Source organism: Copidosoma floridanum, unplaced genomic scaffold (assembly GCF_036245765.1).
Source record: "Copidosoma floridanum isolate Cflo_tuat_1 unplaced genomic scaffold, Cflo_Japanese_pri ptg000006l, whole genome shotgun sequence".
Classification (NCBI taxonomy): domain Eukaryota; kingdom Metazoa; phylum Arthropoda; class Insecta; order Hymenoptera; family Encyrtidae; genus Copidosoma; species Copidosoma floridanum.
The window spans coordinates 3,680,774-3,697,501 of NW_028321883.1; the positions used below are offsets into that span (position 1 = coordinate 3,680,774).

General features: G+C 32.7%; 1 protein-coding gene across 2 annotated transcripts in view; it reads right to left on the reverse strand.

The window, feature by feature from the left end:
• Window positions 1–386: 386 nt before the first annotated feature.
• The window catches only part of LOC106637925 (Heat shock protein 60A), a 108,774-nt gene continuing 92,432 nt past the window's right edge, over window positions 387–16,728 (reverse strand). For both annotated transcript variants that reach the window (XM_089598391.1, XM_014350903.2), the window contains exon 5: window positions 387–1,170. In XM_089598391.1, the coding sequence (XP_089454517.1) occupies window positions 761–1,170 (410 nt within the window). In that variant the 3' untranslated portion in view covers window positions 387–760. The remainder of the gene's footprint in view (window positions 1,171–16,728) is intronic.

A 16,728-nucleotide genomic window follows, 5' to 3' on the forward strand; every position in this document is an offset into this window, starting at 1 on the left:
ATTTTTTAAAATTTTTTTTAAAAACTAGTACAGCGTATCAGTTTTCATCATTTAAGCAGTATTTGTTAATTTTTTATAGCGTTTTAAATGTCTTGCAGATTTGCATTCAGGAGATCAAAATCTGTCTAGAAAATCTTGGTGTTTTAGGGGACCTCGATCTTCAGCGAGACCTACTTGGCCCTTAAAGAATAATGCTAAAGTCTATAAATACATGAACATACTATTATTATAAAAAATGAAGTAAACCAAAGTTAGGAATTATGTGATTACGTTACAAAAATTTTTATCACAATGAATATTTTATTGTTTATTCAAACATTAAAAATTAACGGTGCAAATCATCTAGTACTTACGAATGTCGGGTTTCAACAAAATTTTTATGAAACTTCAGTGAAAAAAAGTTTTAGTTTTTATTCGTCTAATTACAAATACAGTGAGTCTTTTAATAACTTTTGTATTACGTTATTTGTATATCAAATAGTAGATGAAGGCCAGCATAATTAATACAAAAAAGTACAAAATTACTCCTAAGTAATGATTACATATAATCTGTACAACTATTCAAACTAGAAAAAACTTTAATAATACAACATTTTATTTTACAACATAGCGAATCATTTACAATAATAAAATGCAACATTAAGAATGTACGTACTATTAGAAATGGTACTAGTATACTGTTAGCTGGAAATATAACTTAGAATTAGATATAATCCATGCTTATGTCAAATGAGTCTTTACACACTTTTCACATTTTTGTTCACATCATGCCACCCATTCCACCCATCCCACCCATTCCACCCATTCCACCCATTCCAGCCCCAGGGATGGGTGAATCTTCTTTTGGAAATTCAGTGACAACTGCTTCAGCAGTCGTTAATAGTGAAGCAACACCTGCAGCATCAGTCAGAGCAGTACGCACTACTTTAGTAGGATCAATTATGCCTTTTTCAATCATATTTACGAATTCGTCATTCATGGCGTCGTAACCTAGTCCAGTCTCGGATACTTTTGCTACAACAATACTACCATCAACTCCAGCATTTTTGGCAATCTGTAAGCATGGCATCTTGAGTGCGTTCGTCACAATATCGATACCTGTTTTTTGGTCATCATTTCCTGGTTTTAGAATCTTCAAGGCTGGAGCGCATTTTAATAGGGCTGTTCCACCTGAAATATTTAGAGACATAAACACTATTATAAGAGAAAATTAACTGGTTTCTAATTAATAAATTTTCGACTTTTAGAAAATTTTTTAAATACATTTCTAGATTTTATCTTAGCATTAGTACTTTTAAAAATGGTCGAAAAGTGTCAACTTACAATTAAGTGAAATTGAGTACAAAGTATTTCTTTCTACAGAACACGGATTTCCTTGATTTTTTTAAATTATAAAATCCAATCTTATAAATTATTTTTACTTGTAAGTAGTGTCGTTTGTTCAAACTTTCATTGTTAAAACAATTAACAAAAACTTGCATATTCTTACAAGACGAAAGTTTGCTTGTTGTAGTCTTTCTTATTAAAAAGAAAAAAAGTATTTTGTGACTCACGGTAAAAAGTAAAAACATGATCAAAAAAGTTATACATTTTTTAAATCGTTCTATGAATGTGACTAACTTGAAATGTTTATAACTTATGGTCAAAAAAATAAATTTTTTTGGTTTGAAAATTTGGTTATTACATAAAAACTTATCTATTATTACTTAACTAAAATCGTTTTTACAATAAACATTGAGCGTCTTTATGACGTTCATAATAAATACTTTTATTATTTAAGTTTAATATGTGACTTAAATACTTGATATGATGTTCAAACAGCAAGCTGCGAATGGATATTTTTAAGTATAATGTTACTTTATACAGCGAACAATAAAAATTAGATTACATAAAATACTGGAATTTAATGCAGGTAATGAAAAACTTAATGTGCAGATCAATGACATGAAAATCAATAATCCTGCTAACTACAAGATGTTTTTGCAAATAAAGCTTTGGCGACCGGGCTATATTTACTTAAGATTTTAAAAAAGTAAGAAATAATTATTTTTGGTAGTATGCTTTACGTGTTTCAAAAAACAAAAATAAAAAATAAAAACTTGGTAAAAGCTTATTTTTCTACGTTTGACGAAAAATGTTGATAAATAAAAAAAAAAAAAAATGACAAACAATTTGTGTAACAATTGACACGCACGCTATCTTCTGACGAAACATTAACTTACTTTCTACTGAATGTAAAAGAAATACAGAAGATGGCGCTTAGGTAATCATAATATTTTGCCAATGGCGATACTGTTTGAATGTAAAAAGTGCAATCTTTTCAGAACCTGGGGTCTGATTCAGACCGTTAATAATCTGAATACCGATCGAATTCGACCATCACGAGAATAGATGTGTAGCATGTATTGTTTACCAACAGTCGAAAAAAGCTGTATGGATATACATAAATAATACTATAACGTGACGGTTAATCTCGAATGGTCTTCAGGTTGTCGGTGGTAATCATCAGACCTCTGGGGTTCGATCGAGTCCTTTGATAATGCGATCGGGTTCCGATTTTGACTTTCACGTTGTGTAAGTTGTAAACGAAAATATGATTTTCATTTAAGGTACTCTTTTTTCTACGAAAAGTAACAATCAAAACTTGATCACGTTATCACAGGACTCGATAAACTCCTGTTGTAAGAACATCTGTGTAAAAAAAAGAGTTTAATTTGAAAAAAATCTCTAAATACAAACTACCGACCTTATAACAATGTAAAGATCAGTGATGCGAAGTGTAAAATTATACATTAAGTCACGCATGAGCGCGACGAGGTAAGTTTAAGAAAACAGACCAATCTTCGGCGACAGCGCTACTATCTACTTCAAACTTGCATACACGAATTTTCAAATATCTAAAACTAAATATTTTTTCCGGCATGCCTGATGTATTTTGGTTTAATTTAGTCTCCTTAATCCTACTCCACAGCTTTACTAACAAATATAGGTCAGAAAGTCGTGATAACAACAAAAACGACGCATGCGTATCGCAAAATGCTCACATTAAGATTAAAATTTCTTCAGTTACAGTTTCAGTCTGAAAATATTTTTACTATAAAGTTGGCAGCAAGCCGAATTTTTCTTGCGTAATTGGTATCCACTATGTGTAACTGCCCAAACTGTCGCCTTTGTGGCCACCTAAGGAAATGATTTAATATACGTAAATAAAGCCAAGTCGTATTGCAGAACAGGAGAAAAATTGTTTTAAGGAAATTAATGATTGTATATGTATGTAAGAGCGATTTAATTAATATTATTATAAAGGAAATCGTATGCTCAATAAAAAATAATGTGACTTGGCTTTGCTTCCATACATTAAATTATTTCTGCAGGTGGCAACTAGGGCGGCAGCACAGGCGGTTACTCATAGTGGATAGCCGTGTTCTCAAAATTATGCACAGCTGTCAACAGCGTTATATCGGCTACAGGTATTTCCTAATTTTAAAGTAGACAGCATGCAGCGTCAAGAGTTCTCAGTGGCTAAGATGGTAGAGCGCTTGCTTTCCACCTGGAGGGCTTGAGTTCGAGACTCCGCTCCGTCACTTCCTCCCGTGTAACTCTGTGGTGTTTTTTTATATAAATTAATCACTACGATATCATATAAGTAGACAACTAGTGGTATAATGCCTTTTGACTGTGGCATGCAGATGTGCAGATAATACTAAAGAACCAACGAAGCCTCTCATAGTAAAATCATCCCATAACTAATCAATAATACAAATGATGAAATATATGTGGCAAATCAAAGTCGTATATATGTATGTGCATTCCCGCAGCCATTAAACAAAGACAGAAAATAAGTTGTATTGCTAAGGTAGGATACTTACTCAGTGGAAAATTTTAAATGCGCATAAAAATTTATATATCTCGAATACATCAATATCCCATGATCCTAACCCTGAATTTTGTGCACTTTAAACGTGAACATCTTAATTTGAGTATTAAAATTGAGATTATTATAATATTTTAATATCTAACAGTAATTAATTAATAGATGTATTATGTAAAATTATTTTTCGAAAATGTAGAAAAAAAGTAAGTTAACGTACTATTAGGTAGGGGCAGGGGTTAATTCTGATTTTCACAAAGTTCACATGGAGGGGGGGCTCGAAAAATTGAAAAAATCATCCACGGCATTTGGGTACGACCCCTTACAAGCGGAGTTGTTCGTTGCAAGGCTGAATACTGCGACTACCGACAACCCTGCACTACTCTATCAACTCTAAGCATTTAACTAGAAATATCGGATTCTCTTTTAGATCTATACTGGGCGAACCAAAGAGTAACGCTATGAAGTAAAAATAAACTTGAGCAAAGGGGGCAGCCTCTAACAGGCATGGTGATTACAGCAAGCTTTTGTAGACTACATTTTGTTTCAGGCCGAGCGTGAAATAGTTAACTCACGCTAAACCGGGAAAAAAGTTGATTGGAGGGGTGTTTCCTAAAAAGTTAAACAAATTACAAAAAGAAAATAATATTTTATAATTTATTAAAATATATTTTTAAATTGTACAATAAAATATACTTTTTTGAAATTTCTTATTCAACTATTTGTTTGTATTACAATAATTATTTCGCTATAACACGCAAATCATCTATTTCTTAATTCGTTTTTCCATTTTTGTAGAAAAGAATATATGTTTCCTTCATAAGAATTTTAAATAAATAAACTTTGATAGGCACTGTTAAAAGTAATTCGAACATTTGTGTATAGATCAGAAATCTCAAATAATTGACGTGTATTTATGGATTATTAAATTTAATTTCTGTATTAATTAACAATAATGTACAACGTGTACGAAGAGCTTTAATAACGTTAACAATCTAATAAATACCATAATCATTAAAACAGTAGCAAAATTATAATGAAAAAGTTAAGGTTACGCGTATAAATTGAAAAAAACCAACAAAATAACTCAGATTTCGTCGCACCTGATGCCAGCTTTTCCTACTTTGCCTACAAAATTAATGTCGACTTTAATATTAGTTTAGCAACAATGTGTGGCATTTAAACAACATGTAGTATTTTGGTCTCAAAAATATAACTGTTGAACTGTAATCCTTATATATTTCAGCCTCTTTGGTTATAAAATAAAGCATCAGGAATTTTTATATAAAAAAAAAATGTATATATATTTATTCATATTTTTTTTTAAATTTAGAGAAAAATTCTTGGAATGAAATGGCAGAAGTTTTAAAATGATTGTTTGTATTTATTTATTATATTATTTACTGAGTTCTTTTATTTTGCAACTTAGCACTTTTTTGCACCTTAATTTGCAAGACCCTACATGCAAAAATCGATTAGCTATGAAAAAAGACTGGAAGTACAACTCTTAAAAAAGAGAATGAGCCCAAATACAACAGCCTACGACCTACTAACGAGATAATAATTAAAAACACATGAAAGTGCTTTTTTGATGGACAAACAGATTTTTTTCAAAGTTTTCAAGAAAAAAATTTCAAAAAAATATTACTAATACTGCACCTTAAGACCTACAGTGTATTAAAATTTAATGCATCTAGGTGTAAAATTGTTTGTTTTCAGCGTCATATAAGAAACATTAATTTTTAGCAGCTTATTGCATTTTGTAAGAAAAAAAAAAAAAACCAATTTGAACTTAACTGGTTTAATTGTGTAGATTTTTTTAATACCTACAGGTTCCTCTTGAAATATTTTCTTGTACATAGCGAAGAACAAATTGTAACTGCAAAAAACCACATTTTTGCATTTTTACCGGTAAATAAAAAAAGCCTGCAATATTTTAGCTGTTGGATTTTAGGTTCTTTATTAAAACATACGGAGACGAACCTCAATCCGTCAAAATATCTCAGTTGGCATTTTTTTTTAACACCTCTCCAATCAATTCCTTTTCTCGGTCTATGAAACAGGGTAATTAATTCAATTTTTATGATCAGCTTTAAAAAAAATGTGCCTAGCATTGGATGCAGTAGTTTATTAAAACTAATAGCATTGTAGATTATTAATCTTAAGACCATTGCAATTTTTTAAAAAAAGGGTTTCTAGTTCGACACAATCGTCAAATATTTGTCCATATTTTTTCAGTATAAATTTAGTGTGATTATTCGTTTGGCGCAGAATAATGGCGGTACTTTCTCTTAAAAATATAAAGCGTTATACAGAGTCACGTTTTTAATTTATTTTTATTTACACTTACGACCGATGAACAAGATAAATTTTTCTTGTTGAGTATTTCTTTCAAACCAAAAATTATTTTTTTGCGGCCTAATAGTAGAAAAGAAAACTTTAACGTGAAAAGTTAATATATTTCGTAAATTTGTACAGCTATTTTTTCTTAACATGATAGTACTAATTCAGACTACTGCATGAAGAGAATTATGGTAAACCACAGCTACTTCGTACAGACGTCATCTATACCCAGTAAGGGTCTATTCTATCTATAACATCAAACACATTAATGCCTTGCTGCATCGTAAATAAATAGAAAATATGAGGGCATTATTTGAATCAATTTGCCCTATACGGCTACAGTATCACAGTGGTTAAAGCTGCAATTCTTGAAGCTCAGGAGGCTTGGTAACGCATGCTAACGAGTTTGAGACTTGGCCTTTTCTCACTGAGCTCATACCTTTGAGAGTCTACTTTTTTACGTGCATATTCCAACCATGGTCTGATGGTTCGGACGCCATTTAAAATATGGTCCCTTTTGCTGTGTAAGTGATTAATATCACTATCAAATCTAAGGCAGTTTTTCACTATGCCAACGACAATATGCTTAGTAGCATAGCATTGCAGAGCCTATTGGGAACTGTTCTCAGAAATGGCTGTAAAAAAAAAAAAAAAAGAAAATTTAAATCGATTTAATGTGAGGTTTACAATAAGTACCAATCAAAAGTCGAAATTCCTTTGTTTGATTTTGTTAATGTACGATTATAAGACAGTATAACACTACAAGTGCCATACAAAAAGTATGCTTCACAGGAAAATAAAACAAAACATAACGTCTTATAGTCATAATTCTACAAAAAACGGTAAGAAAATAAGTAGTGTCAAAATTAATTATATATCTACATAAATAGAAATAAATAATTTATGTCAAAAAATAGACTTACAAGTGGTATATTGCACCACAAAAGACTTTCGGAAAGTTATAGTGCGAGTATGTTAAGGTAAAAGAACAACTGAATGCTTGTGTATGATTTAGTAGTTACAAAAAAACAACTGTCAAAAAATGCAAAAGACATACGTTATTTTTTAATAGATGTACTGTTTTCAAGATGATTAAATGAAACGAAATTTTCATAAATATATTGATATCTAATTTACAAAGTCACTTTCCACTTAAGAAGTTTCTATATCCTCATGAAAAGTGCCTTTTAACAAATGTAGTAGTCTAGGCAAGTTTGACATGTTAAAGTAACTAATATCAGTTAATTATTTTTATCTAATAATACATTTTTTGTTTTATTCTGATTGTTGTGTTACATTAAAAAAAGGTCTTAATAATTTTCTGTTAGTCATCACATATATTTCATTTTTAATCATTCGATTAGTACTTGTGCACAAAATAATAATATAAGTGGACGATACATTTTTAATCGCTTACAACTAATTCTTACAAATAGGAAATAATAAAAATTTGTTTTTTTTTTGGTTAAAAATTTAACGCTAAATCTTTTTGTTTTCTTTTTTTATACCACACAACATCCAGAAATGTAGTTTTAGGCTTACAAAGTGATGAAATCCACTAAAGATGTCAAATTTTTAACGTCGTCCAGGTTAAAACAATATTCTACACAAACAAGCTGCATGTGGTCCTATACTTGATCCACTTATTAAAAAATTTTGCAAGCAAAAATTTACTTTAGCGATAAAGCATAATAATTATCAAACTAGAACTTTATTTTGATATATTATATAGTATTTGTAAAACATCTTATTTTCACATCTATCTTATATATAAAGCAAAATCCCAAAACCCGTAATCACTAGCCCGAATACTACTCAATCGATTTTGCTAAAATTTTGCATACTGATTTCACACTTCTTTGATGGTATTTGTTAAGTTTTTACCTTTAAAAAAATTAATAGCAATAGCAATAAATAAGCTCCAAGTTTTGCAAAATTACGATAACTTTTCACTTTAATTCAGCAGGATCCACCAGGTAGAGTCTAAATATAGTTAAAGTAACCTGAAATCGAAGTAAGAAGGTCTGGTTGTAATATCCCCGAGAAAATTAAGGATTACTATAGCCGTTTAACGGTAGTACATCAAGAAAAGGTTGTTAGTCGTGCAGCTAGGTATCCAGGCTACATATGATACTTCTCTTTAATGGACAAGCGACTTACGTCGAATTCTACACTAATCCACCAAGATTGGCAAGTGTTATGAAAAAATACGCGTTTCCGACGCCAACATCTTTCGCGTAATTAGGAGACATCCAGCAAGAGTACAGTCTGCACCAGCACTTCAGGATTTCAAGGCCGTTCTAGTGCTACCAGAACACCTTCTGCTATAACAGCAAGCCAGGGAAAACAACCCTGAGGAGTTCAGGCAGTCACATCGGCTGGACATTTTATCAGCCTCTTCCTCAGTGGTTCGTTTTAACTGCATACCCACCGAGGAGGTATTCTTCAGTTCCACTTCACTGACCAACGGTGAGCGATTGGTTATCCGGGGAAAGACCTAAAGACAATAAATTTTTCGGCCAGCGACATATCTCCCTATAGCACAATGTCCATACACAGAGCCTCTGCGGGTAAGAGTTAAGCTATCCGAAGCTGGTTCTCCATCATTGAAAATAATAATAAGGAATGACTGAAAGAATTACCACTGGCCCTTTAAGTCTTTACGTTCACTAAATCACCATTAATCCATCAATCTTATCAGTTCTATTTAGGGCCATCTAGAGTTAAACTACCTTGCCAACAAATGTATTTTTACAACTATTTCTGACAACAACTTGTCTACCAATAGACTATATAAAGCCAGCCACTATTAAATCAAGTCAGTCAATTACCGGCAGACGTTATTAATGGACTTGTTCGTTGCGAGACTGGAAACCCTGGCCTCAGACGACACTGTATTATCCTCTCAAGTTTAAGCATTCATCCAGGAATTACCGATTTTCTCCAAGGTCTGCACATGATAAGCCTAATAGTGAAGCTATGAAGGAAAAACGAACTTGAGCAAACAGGACAGTCTTCAACAGTCAAAGGCACGAATCAATCAATATCTTAAAGAAACGACTGAGTTTAACGAAAATAAAAGGTGTTTCGAACTTAAAAGTTTCCAGCGTTAAACTAGGAGACATTAGAAAAGAGCACTTTAACTTACTCCATTGCTTAATAACGTTGTAGTTTTTCTGGCGACCTATCTGGTGCTATAACAGCAGGCCAGAGACACCCTGAGGTACCCAGGCCGTCACATTTGCTGTAAATTTCAGACAAAAAAAAAGTTTATTTTAACTATCCTTTTAAGGTCAAACTGATTTACCAACAATAGCAACAAATACAGCTGTTATAGGACTTACAAAAGTTTGAAACATTGCTGAGACTTGGAAAAGGCGAATCGGAAGGAATACTGTAAATACTGTAAATGCATACAATTATAGAGGTATCAAGAAATTAATGCAGAAAAATCATCAAAATTGGAATATTCGGGTAAAAATCATTGAAGAAATAATCCATTATGTGACAGATTAGCATTCTATTAGAACCTTAACAATAATTATTGAAATCTTCCAGCTAATTAAGTACGTAGAATAATTTGTATTTGCCATTTATTGTAGTTCTAGAAAATGGAAAGATGATTCTCGCAAGTCTCGAGAGTCTCTCTTATCAGACTTGGTTACTTTGGTATTAAATTAATTACTGAAAAATAAAAATTTTTATTTCGTATTTTTTATTAGTTTTAAATCTTTACAGCTTTAAAAAGTAACGTTTTCTAAATCATGAATTCTGCATCGCGATAATGTACTAGCTCACAAATCAATGCTTGTTCGTGATTTTTTGGTCAATAACAACGCCGTTATCAATGTCTCAAATACTGTATTCACCAAATTTGTCTCCCTACAATTTTTCGTTATTTTCAAAACTGAAGATACCACTGATAGGAAAGCGTTTTCTCACAATTGATGAGATTAAGTCAAAATCGAAGAACGAGCTGATGATCATATCGAAAAGCGCATTTTAGAAGTGCTTTGAGGATTGGAAGAAGCGCTGGCATAAGTATATTATATCTGAGGGGAATTATTTGGAAGAGGAACAAAATGAGTTCCGATAAATAAACAAATACTTTTTAAAAAAATTTAGAATTTTTTTTTTTCTTTTAAACATATCTTGTACACCAGTAATAGCAAATTTTGTAAAATACACACTGTTGATCCATTTTTTTGCCTGGCTAAGCATTACATATAATATGCTACTACTAACTTTGATCTCCACGCACTTCTGCAATAGCTTTGATGTAGGTGGTTTAGAGGTACAAGCCCTGTCTCCTAAGTAGCTCACTGAATCACATATCAGCCGCCGATGCCATTTGCGCACAACTTCTCGTAAAGCCCCACATTTTCCGATATCGGACGAATAGTCTGCCGTGGTTTAGGTTCTTCTTGGTGTTCTTGTTGTTATTAGTGCTGTTGATACCGCTCATGCTGCTACTAATTCCAATTCATTGGTTTGCTATTAAACATTACTAATTAATAACTGGGAGAAAGCAGTTCAACAATTTCGAACTTTTAATAATATTATTTTACTTGTGAAATATCCTACTAAAAGATATTATTAAAAGTTCGAAATTGTTGAACTGCTTTCTCCCAGTTATTAATTAGTAATGTTTAATAGCAAACCAATGTATTGGAAATAGTAGCAGCATGAGCAGTATCAACAGCACTAATAACAACAAGAACACCAAGAAGAACCTAAACCACGGCAGACTATTCGTCCGATATCGGAAAATGCGGGGCTTTACGAGAAGTTGTGCGCAAATGGCATCGGCGGCTGATATGTGATTCAGTGAGCTACTTAGGAGACAGGGCTTGTACCTCTAAACCACCTACATCAAAGCTATTGCAGAAGTGCGCGGAGATCAAAGTGAGTATTAGCATATGCTATTTAACATTTTGAAAAAAAATTTTAAATCTAGTATGAAGGTCATTCGAGTTGGACACTATGTAAATGTGATGTGTATGAGTGTATGTATAAAGTGTACGTTATTAAGTTTATCGAGTAACACAAGTAATAATGATCCAAGTGAACTGAAATTTTGGTAGTGGCTTTGGGTTTAATGGCTGATCTGATGGTTCAAATGTGGATAAGTTTACCTGGCATTGACCATTAAGTCAGATATCTGCATCATTGGACTATCTTATACCATAAACTCACCTAAAAAGTCTTAAGAAGTAGTTTTACTAAAAAAAAAATAAGATTAATTAATTTTACAGTATTCAAAGCTGTCCAGTTGATTAGATATCGTTTGGGTGGTGCATCTAAAAACACATTTGGAAAAGTGTTTTGTGTCAATTTATAAAAATGAAACAAATTATTCAATTCTCAGATGATATTTTGAGTTATATCTCATTTGAGAAAGCACATGTGATCTCTCCTGGGAATTGAAGAAATGCCTCGTTTTAAAACTGACATTGTACGTTTTCAAAGGTGTGTTTTTCGATGTACCATACAAGTGGTTGTCTCAAAGGGGCAGCTTCTAGTACTGTAAAATTAAGGTTTAATTTTATTTTGTTTTGTAGTAAGAATACTTTTTTGGAAATCTCAGCAGAGATCTCAGGTGAGTTTTTAGTGTGAAATAGTAACCTAAGATCTCAGATCAGATCCTACCTGAAAGTAGACAGGTTTCATAGGAAATAAAAATTTGGACAGTATAAAAATCCCAGTTATTAATAAGTCTAATACACTAACGTAAATTAGAAGCCTCACTGGATTATCCTCTCTACTGGATTAGAATCCTCATCGGAATTTTCGGCCTGGCGGCTGCAATGCGGCTCTCTTTTTACTGCACACGTTACTGCGCGGTGGTGGACCTTTTACCGGGGTACTTTAATATCTCCACCCTTTTCAGCGCACATTATTGCACAGTAGCAGCAAGGCGCTGTTGTTGTACAGCAGTTCTACTGCTGAGCTAGCTACACTAAGTTGTTAAACTATTCGCTCTTGTCCAATGTCTTCGTGCTGCCATTAAGTAAGTGAGTTTGGTACTGCTGCATGTGCCATCGACGTCACTTTTACGTATTGTTTTCGATCTGCTATTAAGTGCTTATTGTTGATGCGCATTTTCGTTGTACTGCAGCTGATGCCGTCGATGCAACATCGACGTCACTCTTACGTTTTGTTTTCATGTTACTGTTAAGTGTGCGCATTGTTGTTGTACTGGAGCTGCTGCCATCGCTGCCGCTTTGGGGTGTTCTCTGTGCTGCTCTTGATTTTAACTGCTCGTAATACACACGTTTTTTTTTTTCTCTCTTTATATCAGCTCATAATGATTTGGTGACGAAGTTGTGCCCTCTCTGCTGCAGCCAATGACGTTGCTTTCTGCTTTCGGTGATGACGTGATTCTGTCTCTGGGGTTGGCGATGATGACGTGGTGCTCTCTGCTCTCGATGGAGACGTAGTGCTTTTTCTGCTCACAATAATGATGCTTTTCTCTGCTCTCGTGATTATGTGGTGCTTTCTGTTTCGATGACAACGTAGTGCTCTCTCTGCTATCGACGATGATGCTGCTTTCTACGTTCAATGACAACATAGTGCTGTCTCTGCTCTCGTTGATGACGTTGCTCTCTCCTTTTGATAATTATGCTGCTTTTTACTCTTGATGATGACGCTGCTATCTGCTGTCGATGATGACTTGGTGCTGTATCTGTTGTCTGCGATAATAGTGTAGTGCTCTCTCAGCTCTTAAAGATGATGCTACTCACCGCACTCGATGATAACTTGGCGCTCTTTTTCTGTTGCTAGCGATAATGAGGTATTTGACAGCAGCAGATTTTGTGAATTGGCGGGTTATACTTTCACCATTTTGCTGCATATATTTCAGAAAATGTTGGATAGGAATTATTTATTATTGGCTTCTAACACCACTATTTTTGCTGCTTTTATTATGAACGTAACCAGAATGTCCACTATACAAAACTTTTTGAATGAGTTCTGCCGGTGTATACGAGATAAAGAAAAGGGCTAATCAAGATATGACGAAATATAATGATCCAGCTATCACACCATTGAAAAATTATAAGAAATTTTTAGAAAAATTGATTATCTTGGATGAGTGGTGTAAATTAGATCAAACGGGTATGGTAAAATATTTTTTTTTATTTAAAATTTTCTCATATCTTGTTTCGTTATATTATTCTGCAGATTTTTCCTTATCAGTTCTTCCTTAAGTTGCTTTTCAAGATCCTCTACAAATTGCACATCTTTAACTTCTCCACCATCGTAAGTCTTTCCTGATTTATCATCAGAAAAAAATATTAGAGGCTGGTGTTTGTACATTTTTGTTAATTATAAACTAATCAACATCAAGTATATTATACTTACCTTTACAAAAAATATTACCCCGATTGCAGCTCATCATTTATCACTACCAACACCTTCACAGCAACTACACATCTTAGAAAAGTATCCAACTCCTTTTTTTTTACAAGATATTTTCAGTTTCACATCATTACAGGAAGGTGATGTATCTAAAAATATTGGATTGTAAGATTAATCATTTTCTTTCAATAGTCAGAATACTGAAATAGCTTTCTTCAGTAGAAGGATGGTGCTGTGAAATAGAAAAACCGCACGTGTAAAACAGGCCTGAGAACGACAGCCTATTATATCCAACCCAGTTCCTACACCAGTAAAACATAAAAAAAAATAAAAATAAAAAATAAATAAGTTGAATGTTTTACACTATGTATTATATTTTTTACAATTTCGTAATTTTAATCAAGGAGGTTAAGGAGGTTCGGGAGTAATAATAAAATGCAGAGATCACAATAATGTAGATTTTTCTTGGTAGTCTAGAATACGTAGAACTTATATGGATTTTTTAAATATTTGTTTTAGGTCATTTTAAAAAGAATTATACAAACGAAAATCATGTGATTAACATAGGCTCTTGTGGAGAATAACCTTTTTGTGTCGCTTAAATGGACAAAACTTTTTGAAAAATGCAAAGATATTGAAAAAAATGTACCTACGAGTTCATTATTGTTTAATTATTTGGTGAACAAAAGCGTCTTAGCAACTCTCTAGCTAAAGATACTATAGCTATGTTGGTGACGGTAACTTTTGAGTCATGGACCATCAATTTTACTGCAGAAATTCTCTTCACTTAACGCTGAATCTATATCAGTTATGTAACTTGTGACATCTATTGTGCGGCAAAAGCACTATGAGAGCAAAATAATATGTATATGTACTTTGTATAGTGGTACAGTTAGATAGACAGAACATGGCCGTTCCCACGCACGCACGCTTTTGTAGAGTCTTTCAATATCAAAAGAGGAGTTTTTGTTATCTCAAATAATCTTTATTTTTGTTATTGAGTACATTGATTCAAGTGTTAATAAGTTTAATATTGTTGATTCACTAGTCATTACATTTTACAATTTTTATTAAAATTTTTTTTGTATTTGGTATGTTTGGTTGTAGACGGTAGGCAATTAAATTTTTTAAATTTTAATGTACTGTTTGAATATTTTAAATGTATCAAACAATGTTTTGAAAGACATAAGATCATTAAAAATTATTAGTGTAAAAATTAGTTAGCAGTAAATGACAAATTACTGATCAATAAGTTTTAGCATTATTTGCTGAAAGTTGGTTAGACGTGAATTACAAATAAATTTAAGGTGTACGACTTCTTTTTCTTTGAGTATAACCCCGGTTAATTGGTGGTGGTAACAATCGGCTAAGAATATTATCTGTACCGAGGAAACTCTAAGATTAGGAACCAACACACAAACAATGATAGTGTTTATATGTCGGAGGGTGGGTTCGTTGCCCTGTGTAAAAGAGCGAAATTGCTCATATTGCCGATTATATACAATACTTAAAAATAATTATTATCAAGTTTCAAAATTTATCTGTTGAATAATCAATTAATTCCTGCACCATATACAGCAATTGTTTATTGATTATTACTTTATTGAATTCTCCTGAATATTCCCTTAATTTAATTAATTTAATAATTTAATATTTTTTTCAACTTATTCAATATTTTTCTAATCTAATATCTTTTTTATTTTATTCCTGTCCCTTTTTGGGGTCCAGATAATATTCTCAGTTTATATAAACGATTTCAAATCTTAACAGCTATTTTTCTAGTTTTTATCTTAAACTATAAAAGGAACTCGCAATCTTACGTGGAGGGGAAGGTTTGCTTAAATAAGTACTATCAATTTATTTTTAATTATCTTATATTTATTCAATCATATGATTCTAAGGAAATTATGTCTTTAATTTTAACATGTATTAATTATATTTGAGTAATCGCAATTATTTACGTTAATAATAAAAGAAAATATCTAATATACTCGATAATTTACTTAAAATTTATCCACCCTTTTAATAGAGAATTTTAAATAAATGACAATTTGAATTTTCCCTCCTTAATATCTCTGCTTAAACACGTTAGGTAAGACAAATACGAATTTTTATTACAACCGCGGAAAGTTAGTGTTAGGTGACTACCTATCCGACCAAGTCACGTAAGGTTAGGTCGTTCTCAGGGCCCTTGGGTGTCTTGAGCACTGCTCAAGTCGTCGACCCAGGAACTTCGCCTAAGAGCGTGGCCGCTAACCCTAGTGCCTCGACTTCTTGGGGATGCGTCGTCTCCACGCTTAAAGCGGTCGAGCACCGAATGTCCAAGTAGATACCGGTTAGTGGAAGTGTTACCTGTTGGTGGTGTACAAACTTACTTTTCAGCTATCAGCCTTCGTACTTCGTCTCTTTCTCTCCCTTTGTGCTCGTCGCGGTATTATACCGGTGCACGGGAAAATTCCAGGTCTGGGTGAGCAACGGAGTTTCCGCGTCCCAGGCTCGCTGGAAGAGGAACTCTTACATTGCGCGCTGGTGCCTTTATGCTAACGTCGTTTTCTTTTGAGTAGCAGGTTTTCCCTTCTTTGGGTGCACGTGCTCTAGCATTTTTTTAACGTACTAGACGCACATTCTCCGCGCGCGGCGTTCAAATTTGAATTTTCGTGTTTCAAATAGAAATGAAATATATGTAAAAAAAGTGTGTACTGTTGAATTGTCTATTAGACGGATTTTTTATTACAAGAAAATATAATAAATAGAAGAATATAAATATAAATGTAAAGCGTGTATTATAAATTCTAGGTGATAGAAGTGCCTTCTTGCAGGTGTTTACCACAAGGTGACATGGAAGAGACACTAAAAAATAAAATTGAATTGTAAGAGTTAATGTTCTTTATATAAAAATTTCTTATTTTGATATTACTTTAACTGTTATTTATTTATTTATTTAAATTATAGTTTGATAATAATAAGTAATCAATATTTCTTAGTCATAGCTTCCACACTATGATACATAGTTAATTTTCTTTGTTAAATTTTTATTGAGGAATATATTTGTAGAATTGATTTTTAACTCAATTTATGTGTGTAAAGAACTAACTATATACTGTTTTTGTACCTCTGTCCACTCTACTCTTTTATCTCATGTTATAAGTAAGAAA